This window comes from Notolabrus celidotus, chromosome 18 (genome assembly GCF_009762535.1).
Source record: "Notolabrus celidotus isolate fNotCel1 chromosome 18, fNotCel1.pri, whole genome shotgun sequence".
In the NCBI taxonomy this organism is placed as follows: domain Eukaryota; kingdom Metazoa; phylum Chordata; class Actinopteri; order Labriformes; family Labridae; genus Notolabrus; species Notolabrus celidotus.
The window spans coordinates 11,614,919-11,635,273 of NC_048289.1; the positions used below are offsets into that span (position 1 = coordinate 11,614,919).

General features: G+C 41.2%; 2 protein-coding genes across 2 annotated transcripts; one reads left to right on the forward strand and one right to left on the reverse strand.

Moving 5' to 3' along the window:
* The first annotated feature begins 616 nt into the window (after positions 1–616).
* On the forward strand, positions 617–16,387 carry tecpr1a (tectonin beta-propeller repeat containing 1a). Its single transcript, XM_034708119.1, has 24 exons — positions 617–796; positions 1,939–2,177; positions 2,596–2,778; positions 2,886–3,008; positions 3,126–3,245; positions 3,452–3,626; positions 3,715–3,815; positions 5,038–5,139; positions 5,287–5,435; positions 7,133–7,722; positions 7,910–8,055; positions 8,207–8,362; positions 8,619–8,768; positions 8,972–9,129; positions 9,280–9,510; positions 9,788–9,884; positions 9,965–10,044; positions 10,165–10,221; positions 10,408–10,582; positions 10,851–10,986; positions 11,165–11,257; positions 11,354–11,460; positions 12,371–12,490; positions 13,209–16,387. The coding sequence occupies exons 2-24, from the start codon at positions 1,953–1,955 to the stop codon at positions 13,347–13,349; spliced, it is 3,615 nt and encodes a 1,204-aa protein (XP_034564010.1). The 5' UTR covers positions 617–796; positions 1,939–1,952; the 3' UTR covers positions 13,350–16,387.
* On the reverse strand, positions 16,357–18,513 carry bhlha15 (basic helix-loop-helix family, member a15). Its single transcript, XM_034708121.1, has 2 exons — positions 18,326–18,513; positions 16,357–17,692 (listed from the first exon to the last, which is right to left on the reverse strand). Exon 2 carries the CDS (start codon positions 17,622–17,624, stop codon positions 17,067–17,069), a length of 558 nt encoding a protein of 185 aa, XP_034564012.1. The 5' UTR covers positions 17,625–17,692; positions 18,326–18,513; the 3' UTR covers positions 16,357–17,066.
* Positions 18,514–20,355: the final 1,842 nt, after the last annotated feature.

Genomic DNA, 20,355 nt, shown 5'->3' on the forward strand with positions numbered 1-20,355 from the left:
TGGATACTACATCCATATTTTATACAGTCTACTGTATACTCTGAACATATGTTTACTCTGTGACTACCAACAGCAGCTTCAATGAACCAGAGAGCAATCCAAACAGATTGTGATAGTATTATTATTATTATTATTATTATTATTATTATTAATATTATTATTATTATTATTATTACTGTTATTATTAGTAGTATCAGTATTATTATTATTATTATTATTATTATTATTATTATTATTATTATTATTATTATCATCATTATTACTATTATTATTAGTAGTAGTAGTAGTAGTAGTAGTAGTAGTAGTATCATTATTACTATTATTATTATTATTACTATCATTATTATTATTATTATTATTATTATAACTATCATTATAACTATTATTATTATTATTATTATTATTATCATTATTATTATTATTATTATTATTGTTATCATTATTTTTATCATGATTATTTTTATTATTATTATTATTATTGTCAATAATAATAATAATAATGTCATTCTTTCTTTGCTGTCCACTGTCAGTGTGAGCTTTGAAATGTTAGCTCACAGCGCCCTCTGCTGGAGGCGTAACGCTACAGACACCTGCTGCCGCGGAAACAGCCAATAGGAACAAAGGAACAGCGGCGCTTCCGGATTCACGTCGGGAGGAAATATGATGTGAATATCAGAGAGGGGTACCCGCGCCCGTCATGATTTAGCAGCTGTTCCATTCATTTGCACTCGCTGAATGAACAGTGTTGACGTCCAACCTGCGCCGTTTGTCGACGCTTTATGAGAGGAAGCTCCAGGTTGGTGTGTTTAAACTCTGTTAATTTGCTATTTCTAGAGAGCTAAGCCTGTAAGCCTACACCAAAAACAAGCTGGGTATTGTCGTGTAAGCCTAAGTGTGTTTTAACTCTACGTTGTGCCTTTGTTTTGAGTATTATCCTACCTACCGCTTACATTTGACCCTCTTTTCATCCCCACCTGTAATATATTACCTATGAACGCTCATTTCTAGCTCGTTTGCAGTGTGCTAAATTCAGCTGGATACTCTGTTAAACAGTAATAAACAACACACATAGTTTCATGTATTTGAATGCACTCACAGTGCTGTCACTCGAAATGTGCATCTATGCCTATTTGGATTAGTATTTGTATTAGTATTAGCTACATGTACAGTATACTGTGTTGCAGGTGATTGAGGATACGCCTATTAGCATCAGCATCCCTGTGGGTTACGCTGTGTTGTGAAATGGAGACTGCTGACATCAATCGTTTAGCAACGCTTGCATTGATGACTTAATAATGTAATGTCATATTTGCAGTGTAGGCCGTGGTGTTGTTGTGGCAATGATCAGGGTGGAGAAAGATATACACTTTATAAAGCAGGTGTAAACAAACAGATCAGTGCCACCTCAACTCCTATAACCTATGTGGGATTCTAAGCACTGGTTTTGAGGTTTGTATCCTTGTTTTGCATTCTCGGGTAGAATGGGCATACACACATACGCAATACATACACACCCATATATTTTGACAAATAATAAAAAACATCTGTATTAAAGGGAAGCTCCCATAAAGCATAGGAAGCTTTGTTTGCATCATATGAGAGCATTAGTATGCCTGAATGCTTTCCTGTGTTATATCACTAGAAATACACATGGCCATTATTTTGCAGGAAAAGGCATATGATGTTATCAAATATATAAAAACTTTTCAGTTTACATTTTGGATTCAACATAAGATTTAAAATGTCAAATGTACTAATAAGGAAAGTGTTAAAATAGTTCACATGAATTATGCTGCTATAACGGCACCTTAGTTATAACTTTTATGTACAATTAGATATAAGAACTAACAGTACAGATGATATTGTTGAACATTGCAGAGAAACAGTATTTTGGCTACCTTGTCTACATTCACCCACTCTCTACCTCTTGTTCCCCAGCTTCCAGTGCAGCCATGCCCGTCTCCCTGCTATGGGCGGTGGACGTGTACGGGCGGGTCTACAGCCTGTCCACGGCGGGGCAGCAGTGGGAGCAGTGTCGAGACGCCCAGATGGAGTTCAAGCGGGTGACGGCGGCTCAGCAGTGCTGCTGGGGCATCGGCTGTGACAACAGCATCCACCTGAACGTCCACGCTTCTGACCTACCGGTCCGCTACCAGGAAGAGACCTACGAGAACCAGGTTTGTGTCTACCCCAAATAAGTTTCTTTAATTAAACTGACTTTGTTCATAGATGATTCAAGATTACTTTAAATTGTCTGTAACTACACTATTCCCTGCTCAAAATAGCCAAAGTAAATAGAAAATGTGGGCTTCCCCTTAGACTTTTGTCATGTGGATGACTGTAAATGTTAGTGCAACATCCTCATAAAGCAAAGTCCTGTTTCCTCTGTCGCTCCTTAAGCTGAGTGTCTTAACAAGTTAATAAGAAGCATTTTGAACCCAATTTCAATCCAAGCACAGTAAATAAAAACAAACATTTAAGCCTCATTTAATTCTCACAGGGATAAGGAAGTAGATAGTCATGTGCGTGTCATGTTTGTTTGTTTGAAACCACGTGTAAGCTCTTACATGCTCTGTCACTCTGTCTGTCTGCCAGAGATGGAACCCTGTTGATGGTTTCTCTGAGCGGCTGTTGCCAAGCGACCGCTGGCAGTGGAGTGATGTCACAGGTTTGCAACATCAGCCGCTGGACGACTTCCTGCTCTCCTCCAGTAGCTGGGAGTGGGAGGGCGACTGGTACGTGGATGAAAACTTTGAGGGAGAACCCACAGAGAAAGGAGTGAGTGTCCAATATTTAATTTGTTTGCGTCTTGTTACTTTAAAGTCTGTTTCTTTCTTATCCTGTTTGGTTTTGATAACAGTTTTTATTTGTGTTTATATTTACAGGGGTGGAGCTACGCCATCGACTTTCCTGCTACATACACCAAAGACAAGAAGTGGAATTCCTGCGTCCGTCGAAGGCGATGGCTCCGCTACAGGAGGTACAAAGCCATGGACACCTGGGCCAAGGTCAGTGCTGTCTGTATGTGTGCATTATGTGTGTGTTGTTCTTGTGTGTGTGTGTGTGTGTGTGTGTGTTGTGTTCAGTTTTTCCACCAACCTCTCTCCTTGTGTGTGTGCTAACAGATCCCCTCACAGCAGACGTCTCTACCAGATCCCTTCAGCGACATCAGCTGTGGAGGCTGGGAGATCACTGAGGAGCCCGGAGGACGGCTGTCACTGTGGGCCGTGTCCCTGCAGGGCAAGGTATCCCACACATACACCCGCACACTTACACACAAACTACACACACTTTAGCCTAAGGTGTTCATAGAAATGCACTTCAAATTTGGATCGGCCTTCAATTTGCACAAATGAAATCAGTGAAAGTGTCACAATATAGTATTTAACGTCCTTTTATACATACAGTATGCCATCCCATTTTCTGAGATGTGCATTCTCCCTGTGTCCAGGTTTGGTTCAGAGAGGGAATCTGTCACCACAACCCTGAAGGCTCCTCGTGGGAGGAGGTTCCTCTCCCTGGGGAGGTGGTCCAGATCAGCTGTGGCCCGGGAGATCTGGTCTGGGCGGTGCTGTGGGAGGGGCAGCTTATTGTCAGGGAAGGCATCGGCAGAGACTGTCCCAAAGGTACGACGGCTCAGTGATGGGAAAAGCACACAGTTTGACTAAAAAGTTTGTATTGTCTGTATTAAGAATGATATCTTCTTCATGTCAGGTGCCTCCTGGGTGCTGGTGGATTCTCCTAGTCCAGATTTTGGTGCCATTCATGTAGCTGTGGGAGTCAATGTTGTTTGGGCTTTAACCAAGGATAACAAAGTAAGTAAATCTGTTAACACGTTAAAATATGAACAGTTCATTGACAAAACTCCTCAAAACAAGTACAAAATAAATAAAACATTAACCCGCTTAAATAATTCATAAAGATGTGAATGTTTCCTAAATGATATTATTACCATTATACAAGTCAACTCTCCATATAACACAGTACTATGATGGCCCTGCAGCAAGAGCTTGGCTTAGCTTTTGTTGAGGCTTTCATTGTTAATTTAACTTGCCACTTACAACCTGCCACACACAAAAACTGCATTATCAAGGGGACATGCATAACAGTCTTGGGTGGCTGGGGTAAGTCAGAGATCTACCTATGCTTTGTTACATTTTCTCAGAAGTATATTTGTGACACGGACATCAAAGTTATTGTATGAAACATTATGCTCTCAGTTTGATCAACTTAAGTATCAAACCAGATGTGCAACAGAAAAAAGGTTCATTCTACCGAAGGTGAGAACAGGTATAATACAGAGAACAGTCCCATACAGAGCCATGCTTGGGTGGAACTCTTTGCCGGTTCATATAACTCAAGAAGTTAATAAAGATTGCTTCAAATTATTGTTAAAAAATTATCTTCATGTCTCTGATCAAACATAATGAAAAATCACCCATGTTACCAAACAAGAAAACAGATATTGATAAACTCGGTGAACTTGGGTGAAGGTAGAACTGCTTCTTTGATAAGAGTGAAATAATGATAATTGTCTTCTTTACCCTTTTCTTGTATTTGATTTGATATGTCATAACACGTGATCCTAGTAACATAAGTGATCATTAAGATGATGATTTGTGTTTATTAAATGTGCATGTGTACATTCATATATGTGTGGATGTACATCATATTATCTCGAGGCACAGTAAAGGTTAAGAAATTAATTTACTTGTTAATATGGTTTTGTGTTGACATCTGCCAAATGAATGACCAATCTGTTTCTCTTCTGTATGTTGTTTTCTAATTCATTATGAGGGGCAGTTTTTGTTTTTGTTTTGTGGTTTGTTTGTCTTGTTTTGCTGACTGTGTGTTAGTGTACATGATTGTATATGTGTTGGACCCCAGGAAGAATAGCCGATGCTTATGCTTGCGCTAATGGGGATCCAAAGAAAGAAAGAAAGAAAGAAAGAAAGAAAGAAAGAAAGGGGAACAAGTGGCTGAGGGTAGCTCCATTTTAATCAAAGCCCCTCTCTCCCCTCTCTCCTGCTTCATCAGGTTTGGTTCAGACGTGGTGTGAACTCCCACAACCCCTGTGGCTCAGGCTGGATCAACATGGTGGGAGAAATGATCATGATCAACGTCGGACTTAACGATCAGGTGAACGCTCAACAAAGTGACATCACACTTTACAGAAATCTTTTACGATCTAACACATGAAGGAGCCTCCTCTTGTTTGTTCACAACGTTTAGTGTCAAGTCATGGCATTTCCCAGTGTTTAAGTAAGCTTCTGCTGTTGTGTGCAGGTGTTTGCTATCAACTTTGAAGATCGGGCAGTGTACTTCAGACAAGGTGTGACCTCTAGTGAACTGAGTGGGAAAACCTGGAAGTCCATCAGCGTCCCCCGAGATGGAGACCGATCACACTCCAGTGCGAGCGCAAGCAGCCTGCAGAGGTGGGGAGGCCTTCAACCCACACATATAGACGCTTTCTCACAATGCTAGAGACTGATCTCAGTCCACATCTTATGTGATGGGCTGCTGACAACAAAGTTTCCATGAAGTGTCTTTCAGTGGGTTGTTTGATTCTGCAGAATTGTAAAGGAGGCGGTGGTTTACTGAATGCCACACTTGAGACCTCACTGTGATGTACTGTTAGCTGGTGATTTTATCTTAAAGGCTGCAATCGTCACAACTTGTCTGGTGAGACAATCTCACTGGTGATGATTTGGAGCCAGAGTCTGGCCAGTAGGTTTAAAGAACAAGAACAAATACTTAACCTATTGATAAAACAGAGAAGAAGCCCAGGTTGGCAGAGACTACAGGAGACTACTTTGAAGTGGACACTTATGACACGGAATGTTTAATGACTCTGGTGTTAATGTTCATTAGGTTTCCTTTCCCCATTCGTCCTCCACTCTGCTGACCTGCAGGGCCATGTTACCCCTTTTATATGATCTATAAATAATAACTATATTAATACATAGTAGGTGGGCTTTATGTCTTATACTGCAGCCAGTCAGTAGGGAAATCTCTAAATGTTTGGCTTCACCTTTGTGGAGCTGTCAAGTTGTTGTTTTTTTATACTATGCTTAGGGTTGTAAAGGGGTAAAAATTTCCGGAAAGTTTCCATGGGAAGTTAAGCTGGGGAATTTTGGAAATATTCCAAATTGGGAATTCATGGGAGTTAACTGGGAATTGAGGGCAATTTAATGGAAAGGTATCATATCCAAGCATATATATTTGTTTTGTTATAAGCAGACATCCATCCAAAATACTACAATTAAAACAGTTGTATTTGTATGTGGAACTTTATCAAGTGTTAAATATTTTATTGAACAATCAATTCTTTCATTGAAGAAAAAAAACATGAATGTTGCATAAATATTACTCATCCCCCCGACCCAACTCTTTCAAAAATTAACAAAAATGCAATCCCAACAAAATCCCATTCAAAATGTTAAATGAAAAGAGTCCCTCTCCCTCCAAAAATTCCCATTCAACATACAAATAAAAAGTGCATGTAGGGGGCGTGGTCTCAATAGCCCTGCAGTAAGCAGTGTGCTATGTGCAAGTGATTGAGGAATATAGATATTCAACTGCACTTGCATGAAATCTGGTTGTTTTAGTCAGGATTATACTAATATATATTTTCCCCAACTATATTTAAGTTCCCTATTTAGAGCCATCTTTCAATTTAGTAAATTCCTGGTTTATTCCCGTTAATTCCCATGGAAAGTTTCCAACTTTGAAAATTCCCAGAATTTTGCAACCCTAACTATGCTATGAACTGGCTCATAGGTTCTGTGCTATATCTGGGAAGGGATGCAAAAAGTTGAGACAGAGATTTACTGGAAAAACTAGTACACGTCCCAGAGTGAAGAATGAGCCCTCAGTGTTTGTGTGTGATTATATTAAATGATATACATTTTATGATATTACAAGATAAATATGTTATCCTTGTTCAACCACAGACAGGCATAAAACAATCACTGAAAAAGATGTGTCATAGAAAAGTCATTACACTTTATTGGACCTTTACTCATGAAAGGAAGCAGTCAACAGCATACATTCCATTTCTTGTAATCATATTTTCTGCTGGGCAACCAATTAAAGATAAATCCTGTTCCTCTTCCTCCCCTCCTCTTCACAGTGCTGGATGCTATTTCTGTGGTGAGGTTCAGGCTCAGTCAGCAGCAAGCGATGTGGAATCAGACGCAGACAAAGCATCCACAGATGGAGCCAACTGCCTTGTCACGTCCACCAGCCCAGAGGCCTTTGTCGAAGCCCCCACAGACCAGCCTACAGAGACCCCCAAACCTCACATCCCCAAAGTCACTAGCGACAGCTTCATCTCTGAACTCGTCTCTGACCGAGAACCAGGAAAGAGCTCCAGAGAGACCGCTCCAGCTGTTTTAGAGGAGGAGACCATCACTGAAGAGGGAGAGGTCAAAGCCCCCTCTGATGATGTAGCTGTGTCCTCCAATCAATCAGGAGCTCCTCTTGACTCCCAGTGGAGTAATGTGGATCTGGAGGAGGCGCAGGGTCAGCAGGCTCAGACCGGTGCAGTGCTTGACACAGCTGACACATGCAGCCTGTCATCAGTGGCCACATATACTCTGGCCATGGAGGACCCGTATGGGGCAGACGAGCACCCTCTGTGGGCGTGGGTCAGTGGAGGAGGGTGCTCTGTGGACAGTCACTCCCAACTCAGCTGGTTCAACTACCCCATGAACGCTTCCTGTGAGTTCAATACGATACTTTAGTTTGAATCAGTGCCTTATAGAAGTGAGCTTGTTCTGGAGGTGAAAGAGAATCTTTTAGTCTTTTAGTCTCATGTCAGCAGGAAGCCTAATGTTGTGGTTCAAAATCAGTTAATTTTTTTCTCCCCTTTCTTCAATTATTGATTTTTCTTCCTTATTTCTCGCAGCATTGGTCCAGTCCGTCCACTCCATGAGTCTGTCTGTCACGCCAGCACAGACAGCTGCCTGGAAGAAACAAATCTTTGAGCAACTCAATGAGAGGACCAAAAGAGAGATGGATAACTTCAGGCATTATGAACAAGCTATAGAACAGGTACAAGCTGTATATTGAAGTAAAATTAGTTTTCTAATACTTCAGGATATTTGTTAGGGTATACTTATTCCGTCTCTCTCTTTGTTTGGTATATTTCTGCTCCTTATATCATGAATAAATCATGAATCCCCAACACTTACCCTGAATGCAGTCCGTGTGGATGAAGAAAGGAACCATGCAGTGGTGGAGAGATTGGAAGCCACACAAGTGGACGGATGTTCATTTTGCCCTGGAGCAGTTCTCAGGACCAGAGGGCAACAAGGATGGCATCCTTTTCATCTATTACAACTTCTACGAGGAGAAGAAGGTGAAGACTGAGTGTTTGTGTTTGTAAAACAAAGATTAGAGTTTATTCAGTCGCCTTGTTTTCATAACTCAAGGACAAAGTCAGGTTTTCATAGAGCCAGCCGATAGACAATGGATACCTTCAGCAATAGAATGAGTCATTAAATGAATCATCGCTGCTGTTCCGCTCTCACACTCACTACTGCTTTTCTCCTCTATCTTCTTCCTCTATTTCTTTTCTTTTACTCTTTCTTTTTTCTACTCTTTGCTCTCTCAAGTACCTGCATGCTTTCATCAACGAGGTCACCATCCTGGTTCCTGTGCTGAATGACTACAAACACACTTTTGCCATCTACACTCCTGAGCGGACCAAACAGAGGTGGCCAATCAGAGTGGCTGCAGCTACAGAGCTAGAAATGCATGACTGGGTAAGTATGTGTACTGCACAGCATTCACTTCTAGAGACTAGAATGATCCTATTTTGTGTCAAACTGACGCTGCATGTTCTTCTTATGGGCACACATTTCTTTGATTGAATCGCCAGTTCCTTATTATCACTTCATGTGATCTCTTCTCATGTGACTTTAACTCTGACCCACTCTGTCTTCTGTCCTTCTGCCACAATCTCAAGCTTGCATTGTTGAGTGTGTCGTGCTGTGACTCCAGAGGGATCCAGGGTCCCCCCTCAAGACAGGCCATCTGGTCCATCACCTGTAAAGGGGACATATTTGTCAGTGAGCCCTCTCCTGCTCTGGAGGCCATGCCTTACCCCACACCCTGTGACCAGATGTAAGAATGACCAATGAATCACAACAAATCTAAAATGTATTTTTGTAGCTTTAAATAATTGTGATTGTTTTTTTTAAATGTGATATTTGAAACATTGTGTATTTATCTCTCTTCAATCTGCTTTTATGAATCTTTTTTCACTGGGTTTAGGTTCTGGAGGCAGGTCGGAGGTCACCTCCGTATGATCGAGTGTAACAGTGTTGGCATCGTGTGGGGGATTGGCTACGACCACACGGCCTGGGTCTACACCGGGGGCTACGGAGGAGGATTCTTCCAGGGCCTGGCCAGCAGCACAGACAACATTTACACCCAGGTGGATGTTAAGAGTGTTTACATCTACGAAAACCAGAGATGGAACCCTGTCACTGGCTACACCAACAGGTAGTGTACCTACTCTAGACAGCGCTGAGATTCAAGTTAAAGAGGGGAGTCTGTACTTCACAAATCTATGAAATACATCTGGATAGTTCAGTCAGAAGAAACTGTTAGGATTTATCTGTTTGCAAAATTGCTTTGTTTCCAACACAGACATTCCCTTATTCAGTGAGTCTAAATTGAAGTGTCTACTTTTTAGATTTTTTAATAAGTGAAGAACATCTCAATAGTTTCATTTTAAACACATATTTTATGTATTTTATGTTTGTTTCTTTTATTCAAGAGGGCTTCCTACAGACCGCTACATGTGGAGCGACGCATCCGGACTGCATGAGTGCACAAAAACAAATACAAAACCTCCCTCTCCTCAGTGGACTTGGGTAAGTACAAACACACATGCATACTCAGCCTAAATACCAGTGAGTTAGGAGTATTTACTTCCCTTATTTGTTGTTTTCAGGTGTCTGAGTGGGCCATAGACTACAGTGTCTCTGGGGGAACAAACAGAGAAGGCTGGCAGTTTGCAGCTGATTTTCCAGCGTAGGTTTGATTAGCTGCTCCTCAGACTAACTGGATGTGTAGGTTAGTTCAAATTGTACTGCTCTTAGATTTATGACTCATTATTTATCTGTCCTTCGACTTCCTCGTCTCTCTCTGTAGGTCGTATCACGGCTATAAAACGATGAAGGACTTTGTGCGTCGCAGGCGATGGGCCAGGTACTATAAAAAGCAACACTGGCCTATTAGTACTTCCAAACTGTTTGTTTAGTGGGTACAGAGTGGTCTGACTGCACTTGACATTTATATTTTTTGTTTGTGTGTAGCGTGGGTTTTCTAGTTTGGTCTGGTTTTTCACCTGCAGATATAAGAACACCTGTGAGCTGTGTTTCTCCTCCCAAACAGGAAGTGCAAACTGGCCACCACTGGACCCTGGCAAGAAATCCCCCCCATACCACTGAGCGATGTGACCATCCTGCCGTGTGCAGCTCAGAGCAGCGTGGACGTGGTTCCTCTGTGGGCGATCAGCAACAAGGGAGATGTGCTCTGCAGACTGGGAGTCACCGCTCTGACACCTGCTGTGAGTCACGATTAGACATTCAAACGCTATATGAACAGGTTTGATGAGTCACACATCAACAGACACTTTCCTTTTCTCATTTCTTCTGTTCAGGTCACAGACACACTTTCCGACTTAGTTTTAAACAGCGTGTGAAAGTCTTTATCTTTAGCCCTCATGGAGGCTTCTTTGGCATAGTTTTGTTTCAGGACCTCAATACCAGAGTGTCGTGGGTATAGTCCTTGTGACAAATTCCTTGTTCCATAACATCCTCTTGTTGGGCTCTTAGGGATCCTCATGGCTCCACGTAGGAACCGACCAGCCTTTCAAGTCCATCTCCATCGGGGCAGCCAGCCAAGTTTGGGCCATTGCCAGGGACGGTTCGGCTTTCCACAGAGGATCAGTCTCTTCACAAAGCCCAGCAGGTCAGTGTGAGAAACTGTGATATTCCTCTTTAAAATGCAGAGAATAAAACTCATGCAGCTCTCAAAGCTGAAACAATAGCATGTTCTCCAAAATGAGCAGACTAAAGGACACTCATGAGCCTCCAACACTGCAAACTGATAATGCTCACTTGTACTTGGTGTATGTCTCCCTCTGCAGGAGACTGCTGGTACCACATTCCCTCCCCGGCAAAACAGAAGCTGAAGCAGGTATCTGTGGGGAGAACCTCTGTCTACACAGTGGATGAAAATGGTGAGACAACTACAACTTTTTTCTAAGTGTGTAGTTATACTGGAATTTGTTCTCAAAGATGAATACCTGATTATCATGTGTGGTCTGATTGTCCAGGTAACCTGTGGTACCGGCAAGGTGTGACGCCCAGCTACCCTCAGGGCTCCTCCTGGGAACACATTTCTAATAATGTACGCAAGGTCTCTGTGGGGCCTCTCAACCAGGTCAGTACATATATATCAACATTGCAAGAGGGTACTTTCTTCTAACATAATCACCTTTTGTTGCATAAAGATAGATTTGGATGTTATAGCAGTCATTGCATCAGAGTTCTTAGCCTTCTTTCTAGGATGTGTTTTTTATTCATTAACATTTATGTTGTGGTTCAAAGCATCACACAAATACTGAGTTGTTAAATATAAGCATGCTCTATGCCTGGGGTTCCGAAACTTTTCAACCCGTGACCCCCAAAATATATGTGCCAAAGACTTGCGACCCTAACTGTCCCTTAAAGTGATTTCATGTGGCTTCATTAAGCTGGTCTGCAGAAAGTGACCATACCTATATGAGCATGTGGCTGTGTTTCCAGTGCTGTTATGAATTAACCTGCTGCTACTGATGCTTTTGATAATTAACTGTTCACTAACCCTCAACTTAGGGGTCATTTGGCAAAAAGAAAAGCAGAAACATCATTACATTTTCTATTTTCAAGGTTTTAATTCAAGTTTAGCTACTATTTTTGTCTACATTTTTTACTATAATGGGTAAAATGTACTGTTTTTAAGTAACTTTAAAAAAAAAAAAACAATCTGGAAGGCATCTCACGACCCCATATTTGTGTCTCGCAACCCCCCAGGGGGTCCCGACCCCCACATTGGGAACCCCTGCTGTATGCCATGTCTAGGTTTTACCCCAAGCTGTTTGTTATAGAGGTTCAGACCTGACAGTTTGTCTTTTCACTATTTTAGAGCTTCCAACATGAAAGCATGCAGCTCCTAATGACTCGTTATATTCTCTAAAAGTATAGGTCCACACATGAATCCACCATAACCCTCTAGAAAGCTACCACTCATAAGTAATAAGTAGTCATTGCATGTGGTTGATTGATGTAGTTTTGTTGATTTTGGGTTGTAGGTGTGGATCATAGCAGACAAAGTGCAGGGCAGTCGCAGTCTGAGTTGTGGAACAGTGTGTCATCGACTCGGAGTCCAACCAATGGAGGCCAAAGGACAGTCATGGGACTACGGCATCGGGGTATTTCACTACAAAACTAAACTTTACGACAGTATTTGCAATACGGATGCATGATATAAGTGTTTTTGTGAAATTCTATGAGATGACATTTTCCTCCTCATTTTGGCCAATCTTTTGCATATTTTTTTTAGCCTACTGTTATCATGATGGACCACAGGAGGAAGGGCTGACATAGAATACAATAACTTTAAAAATGAACACATTCATTCAGAAGAATAAAACTATGACACCAACTTGCCTTATCATTTTTGTTAAATGACTTAGAGATGGATATTGCCACCTACTGTTTCAGTTTGAGTAGTAAATGACATTAGATCTGAATATTCAGCTGTCACTGGATTAACTGATATCTTCAAGGCCTGTTTGCAGATTTATAGGATAGGAGCAGGAGCAGGACCACACCTCAACTGTGCCTCTTGCAGCATTTTCCTAAATTCAAACTTATTCCTTTCCTCAGCTTTTTATCTCACATTCAGCACACCTCTCTCACACTCTTTTCTCTCCATCTCTTTCTATTCTCCTATCTGTAGGGCTCTAAGGAGGTTTGTCCAAATTGCATCACACTGATGGTGTGGTTCTTGCAAATGAAACATTAATAATCTAAGAGGGACATTGTATCGTGATAAATTAGGCTTGTCAGTCCTTTTTTGCTGATCACAGACAGGAAATCCTTCCCTGGAGCTGATTTGTCTCTCTCTGCCTCTCTTCTTGTCCTCAGGGCGGTTGGGATCACATCACAGTCAGAGGGAACTCCATGGAGCCGCCCCGTCTTCCCTCTCTAACGGAGCCCTCACCCCAACCATCGAGCCCCCTCCCTCTCAGGAACACAGAGGTCAACAGTGATGCTGTGGGATGCTAAAAACAGACGCACATTCACACAAGTGCACACCTCCTGTACAAATCAAATCTGAAACCACTATACCTTTGTTGTATTTTTAGTTTAAAGTCACATCATTGTCTAACACTGGAGTCTCAGCACAGCCGGTAGTCTTTATATCACAGCAGTCAGTGTAACAGAAAAAAGTGACTTTTGAACATCAGTGCTAAATGCAAAGCTAATGCTGCCTCCTTCTCCTTGAAGACAACCTCTTATCTTTTGACCTGAGTGTATTTCATTTCACCAACCATTCATCGCCTCTGTGTTGGCTTTGTTCTCAATTTTTTTTTCTGTTGTTATTTTCTAAAGGGAAAATCACTGGCATGCTTCCAGCTCCGGGGCTGGTGTTGTATACATAGTAACAGAGAAGTTTCACCGTAGCCTGCAGGCAATAGGCTAACGAATATTACCCACAGAGCAAAACACAAATACTCTGGAAACAGAAGAAAAAATGGAGACTGGATCAAACAGGCAGGACAATGTTTAATTCAGTCTGCACTGACTACGTTTTATTGCCTTTTTTCATATTCGTGTAGGTTTCCAAGAGGACTTAACCACCAAAATTAGGCTCATTGTGTACCACAGTTATACGAACCATTTTATCCCTGAACATCCAATTTAGGGTAAAGTGGTGACAACTGTTGTGATGGGCTGAAAGTAACATAGTTGTGATCTGCTGTCAATCAAGGAAAAAAGTCTTAATCCATTACAGTGGTACTACTGTTATATGGAGTCAAGCTCCTGTGAGGTACTTTAGTTTGTGTCCATTTTGGCACCCCATGTGGACAAAGTGGTCTTTGCTGATTCGGTCCTGTACATGTGTAATTAGTGTTTCTTCACAGAAGTTTAATCCTGCTCTCTTAAACTGTCAAATAGAACACTTATAGCGATACAAAGGCTAGGTATTCTCTACAATCCATCCTTGGACATTTTAACGATCAAGCATCAGTTACTTGTTGTAGAAAATAAAACTTCCTGTGACAAAAACGATACTAGATACTTTTCCCCCTAAATCATACAGCTTTATTTTCTGATGCATCATAACGAATGTAACTGACAGTAAATGCAGCTACAGAACACGGAGGCATAGGCTACATATTGTTTGACACATATCAATATTAACAATGCCAACAGGCGAAGCAGTCTCATACAAGTTAACAGACATATATATGAGAGAAGCTCAACCTGGAATTGCTGCAACAAGAGAATTGAACAGAAAAATGCAGTCTCTCAGACGCACAATGTCAAGTTTTCTGCCTACTTGGTCTCACTGAAAAACAAGCATGTTCACATGTTCAAGTGTCAGTCAGGAGCGCAATCAGGTCATTATCAGTTTCAGTCCAGCAGCAGAAAATACAGCTCAGAAGGCACTGATGTTACTGGTATGCAGAAACACTGGCTGCTTTATATTCAAAGATGAGGTTATGTCCCATAAAAGTGTCTCAACCTCTGCCTGTCATTAGCTGTGGGTGTTGTGTCCCCAAAAAGGAGAGCCCAGGACTCCTTCAGCTTGTTAGTTCACATTGAAACATACTTTTAATGACACCTCTCTGATAGCTGAATGTAATATTAGTACTCAATTGATTGTTAACATCCCTGACCACAAATCCAGAATCCTTACTGTTGAACATGTGATAAAAGGCTGTTTCAACAGCGTCAATCACTCTGACGCTTCCCCCCCATCAGTGGTTTCAGACCATAGACTGTATAAAATATGAACGTAGGATCCGTTACATCACCCATCTGTTTCTGAAGAGCTGTTTTGAGGCCAGTTGGCGGCGGCAGCCATATTGCTGCTGTCGAGCTATTGTGACGTAAAGAGGCGGGCTTTGAGCCTTCTAGCCAACAGCTACAGTGTTCCCGCAGGCAGCTGTGCCTCTCATTGGAAGACTCGTAATCTCAATATCTTCGAAATTGCCGCGTTAGAAAAAAATTCACCACCCCTACAGTGTGAGCCGATCGAGAAATGAGCTATCCAGACTACACTCGTCTTTTGTACCAGGCTGTAAACATGTTTAATTCTGCTGTAAAGGTCGGCTTTTTCCCATTCATGTGTATGTGACTTCCGGTACTTCCGGAGCCAGCCTCAAGTGGATCCTCGATGAACTGCAGTTTTTAACACTTCTGCATAGGAGTCATATTCTTAAACCGGAGGTTGCCGCTTGTTTCAGACACAAAAATAACTATTTATAGAGTCACTCTTCTTGTTAATAGCTTTGTTTGTTTTTTATATTCATAAAGACACATAAATAATCATTTCAATCTGTTTCACAACAGCTAAAGAAACCCTCACAGGAGCTTTAATTGAGAGAAGTTGGAAGTAATCCCTTTGACATCTGACTTTTCACTCATACCACTGCATCACTTACTACACTGGCTTCATTCATCTGTGGTGGTTGCTGCGAGCTTTGTACCAACAGCTGAGTGATGTTTTATAAAGATTTTAATGTTGTTTTCCAAAATGATGTGATCGTTATGATACTTTGTTCATGGTGGAAGAAAGTGCAATGATTGGTGATGTAAAGAAGGGGAAGAGTGAATTACGTGTAGATGTCTTGTGGTCAAAACGATCAAACTGAACCTTCCTCTTTTCTCAGGAGAATGTTTGCATGCCGTCTACTTCCTTTGTACTGATGTCGAGCAGAAAACACTGACAATGCTGTATTTGTAAAATAGCTGTACATCTGTAAAATAAAAGTATTATATAGTATGTATAGTGGAAATATATTAATGTAAGGTAATGTTTTTGACACATTAGCTTTCTGTTAAGACTTGACGAGTAAAACTCACTGATGAAATGCATCATCTGTGGCATAACTTTATATTTACTGCCGCCTAAACTCCCTCACATTATAAAGTACTGTCTGAACATGAAGCAGCCTGGAAATGTTGAGAGTAAAGAGATGGGCCTGTAGTATCTGTGACTATTCTTTTAACATCGTGGAGTACATTTCTAACATGTTGTGCATGATCAAAATAACAGTCCTTGTCAATAAATAAATGAGTTTATTGATAACAAATGTTCCTCTTCTTTTCACTGCAATGTCCTGCCTCAAGACACACAGAGACACGGAAGTCAAATAACAAACACTTTAAACATCATCTCTGCCTTCCAGCTGTAAAAAGACGAGTATACGTGCACTCAAAGTAAAAAAAAGTGAGCAAACACGTGTTTCGGTCTCAAAATTTCAATATTTAGTCCTTCTGCTTGCCTCTCCTCTCTTCCAGGATTTGACAGTTATGACCAGAGGCTAGGTTTCGGTAAGTTTCTCAATAACAAACACACAAAAAGATCACAAGATAACAAAAAAAAGAGAACAACTTTCTTGCACCGCTCAAACTTTAAGAAAACAAGAGAAGAGACAGAGTGGCCCATCTCTTTAAAATGTACTGTAATAAATTAGTCTTTGTACACTTCATTAAAGGTCCATGAGGTTTTCACTGTCCAGTCGTCAGTCTGTGTGTCCTCAAATTCCACATTTTGCAAGTTATAGTTTGGCAGCCCTCCATCTTCTATGGTCAGTTATCTGTAACCATCCAGTTCCTACAGAGCACCTCCCCCCAAGACCAGATCCCAGAATAGTATGCCTGTAGAAAACTGGATATCTTTTGGACCCCAGATGTTTCACAACACCTCTGTCTGACTTGGAAACAGGTTTCTGGGGTCCCTCCTAGTCTCAAAGCCAGATTTAGCCTCTGTTAGCTTAGCTGACTCAAGCTGTGCACATGGGTAAGGTACTGGGTGAGATCTGCCTCCCCCTCATCCTCCAGATGCTGCTGGTAGCACTGGAGCAGCTTGGCAGCACTGGCCTCTGATGGATCCCCTCCAGCAGGCAGGCAGGCCCCAGACATGTCCAGGATGATGCTGGTTAAGGATTTGATGTAGTTTTTAGCCAGGGTCAGGGTCTCAATCTTGGACAGCTTTTTGTCGGTCTTGACGTGGGGGATGGACTCTCGTAACGCTTGGAAGGCGTTATTGAGTTTGTGCATGCGCTGGCGTTCCCTCTCGTTGCTCTCCAGTCGCCGGACGCTGCGCTCCTTGTTGCTGGAGCCATGCTGCCTGCGTCTCCGGCCTCCTCCTCCTTGACGCTTGCCGTCCCCACTCCTCAGGGAACCTCTCCAGGAGCCTCTGATCCGCACGGAGGCCTCTGAGCCCTCTTGCTCACTTGTGCTTGGTTCTGTGTCTGGTTCCAGCTCTGCATCTGGGTCAGACCAGGTTCTACTAGATGATCTTGTAGCCTTTCCTTTGGACTTCATCCTGCGGCCTCCTTCCTTTCCTTCTCTCTCTTTTTTGTGATAGTGCAGTTCTCACAGCTTCCACTATCCTGGAATGAAAGCAGGGATTTAGAGAAGTTAAAAAAATCTGAACTTGAAACACACTGAAGTGGCTCTCCTCATGAGATGTTCTCCAAGAAAACCAGCCGTGAAGCCTCTCTCCAATTCAAACAGCCTTGCATCCTGTTGTATCTAATCAGCCTGTTGCAGTGTGAAAACTCCATGATGTTGGTGTGTTAATCTACCCTCTCTTATCCCACAGGCCTGTGATAATGCCCATTTCAAGGTTACACTCACAAACACACAGAGACCAGACAGCACTCAGCTAATTCACCGCAAACGCTCTGAAACTTCATTTTCAATCAATACATGTTTAGCTTTTAAAATCTTATCATAGAGTGAACCTCCTGAATATAAATCATAAGGATACAATTAAGTGTTAACTGTGGATTCAAGCTACTTTAAGGGACTCCCCAGCAACACTATTTAATATGATGATTAGCTAAACCTGTTCAAAGTTTCCAGTTACAGCTGTTTTACATAGATTAATACTCACAATGATTCTCCTAACTAAAGGTTAACCACACATGCTGCATTGTTGTAACTGATATGAGATAAAAACTTATAGTCACTTTAGTTACACACCCTGCAAACATTAAATGACATAACATAAAAAGAATTACCTTGAAGTTAAAGTGACTTTCCTTCCTCCTGAGTCTTCACAGTAAAATCAGCACCATGCAGCCAGTCACTGAAAAGAGCATCATGCAGAGAGAGCAGCAGAGCGGCTCCGTGTAGCGGACACACTCACACACACACACACACACACACACACTCACAGTCAGATAACTGTCACATGTGAGCTACCTGTTTGCTGACTGATGTACACGTTGCTCTGCTCAGCCAATCAGAGAGCAGGAAGCACTCCCCTCCAGCTCTGCGCACTAACATGTACCAAACAGATCCTGCAGCTGGACAAAGTACTCAGGCTGAATAACATCTGTATTCACAGGTTTTAGAGGAATGGTACAAACGCGAGTTTATTATATTTGACGTTCTGTTGGTGTTGAAACAATTATTCAGATAATGTAATATGATGAAGTCAAAGTATGAACATTATGGAAGAGGATAAAGGCCACTGAATCATTTTTTTTTTTGAATAGTTATTCTTCTGAGAAATAATCTCAGAATTCTCAGAATTCTTACTTTTTTCTGAGAATTCTGACTTTGATCTCAGAATAATAATGTTTTCTTTTAAATTTGACCTTATTTTTTTTTTATTATTATTATTCTTTTGAGATTAAAGTCAGAATTCTGAGATTAAAGTCAGAATTCTAAGAAAAAAGTCAGAATTACTTAATCTCAGAAGTCTGGCTTTTTTCTCAGAATAATAATAATAATAATAAAAATGGACCTTCATTTTTTTTCTCAGTGGCCCTAATCCTCTTCCCTACAAAATAGCCCTTGAAAAGCAAAAGAACAAAATTATTTGCAATATCATGTGACTAAAACATAAAAGATAAAAAAATATTTTTAATTTAGGTGCAGGCTTTTATTATTGGTTTACTATTCAAATAAAATAAAATCAACTTTATTTATATAGCACTTTACCATAGACTGTATAAAATATGGAGGTAGTATCCCTGATGTCACCCATCTGTTCCTTAGAGCTGTTTTGAAGCCAATCGACGGCAGCAGCCATATTGGAAATGCGGAACTCAACCAGGCATAGTATGACGTAGTGTGAGCCTCCTAGCCAACAGCTATGTGTTCCCGACCGGGAATCACGTCAGTCATGTCCTTATTTGGGCAAAAACTTGAAATCTTAATATCTTCTGAACCGTCACGTTAGAAAAAAATTCACCCCCTGTACAGTGTGTATCATTAGAGAGACTAGCTTCTTAAAGCCAAGCCGTTTTTTTAATGAGGCTGTAAACTTGTTTATTAATGCTGCAAAGATCGTCTTTTTCCCATTCATGTCTATGTGGTTTCCGGTGTTTCTGCAGCCAGCCTCAAGCGGATTCTCGATGAATTGCAGTTTATAACACTTCCGCATGGGCTTCATCTTTTGAGACCGGAGGTTGTCGCTTGCACTTTATGCACAACATAGTTGATCCAAAGTGCTTTACTACAGAAAATAAGGGGAAAAAAAAAAAAGAAATAAAAACACACAAACAGAGGAAGAGAGAGGGAAAGAAGAGTAGTAAGAGAGCAATATAATTAAAAACTAAATTAACAGTAATAATAACAACAGTAATGACAAGAAATACAATTAACAGTGCAGTGAGTATCTGAGCCAGTGTGGTTAGGGGAAGTTAAAAGCTAATGAATAAATGTGCGTTTTGAGACGACTTTTAAAAGTCTCAACAGAGGGAGAGAATCGGATGGTGGGGGAGAGAGAATTCCACAGTTTTGGGGCACAGATAGAGAAGGCCCTGTCCCCATATCTCTCTCTTTGTCCTATGTCACTATTATGACACATTAAATGTGTAAGTTAATGTGGACACTGCTTTATTTGTCCCATGTGAAAAGTAATGTTGTTTCCTTATTGTCTTGTTGTTGACTGTAAAGCATTCAATTTGAAGTAGCAACATAGGAACACATTTTGCCAGTTGTAGGAGTTGTCCTATCAAGTCCACAGGGGCAGAAACACTTCATTGCGGTCCCTCGCTCACTCCTCTAACTCCAAGCAGTTAACATAATTTCCATTGAG

Coding starts and splice junctions, on each gene's coding strand:
- tecpr1a (XM_034708119.1), top strand. CDS start 1,953: ATGCCCGTCTCCCTGCTATGGGCGGTGGACGTGTACGGGCGGGTCTAC. Junction 7,723..7,909: donor CTACCCCATGAACGCTTCCT/GTGAGTTCAATA, acceptor TATTTCTCGCAG/CATTGGTCCAGTCCGTCCAC. Junction 12,491..13,208: donor CATGGGACTACGGCATCGGG/GTATTTCACTAC, acceptor TCTTGTCCTCAG/GGCGGTTGGGATCACATCAC.
- bhlha15 (XM_034708121.1), bottom strand. CDS start 17,624: ATGAAGTCCAAAGGAAAGGCTACAAGATCATCTAGTAGAACCTGGTCT.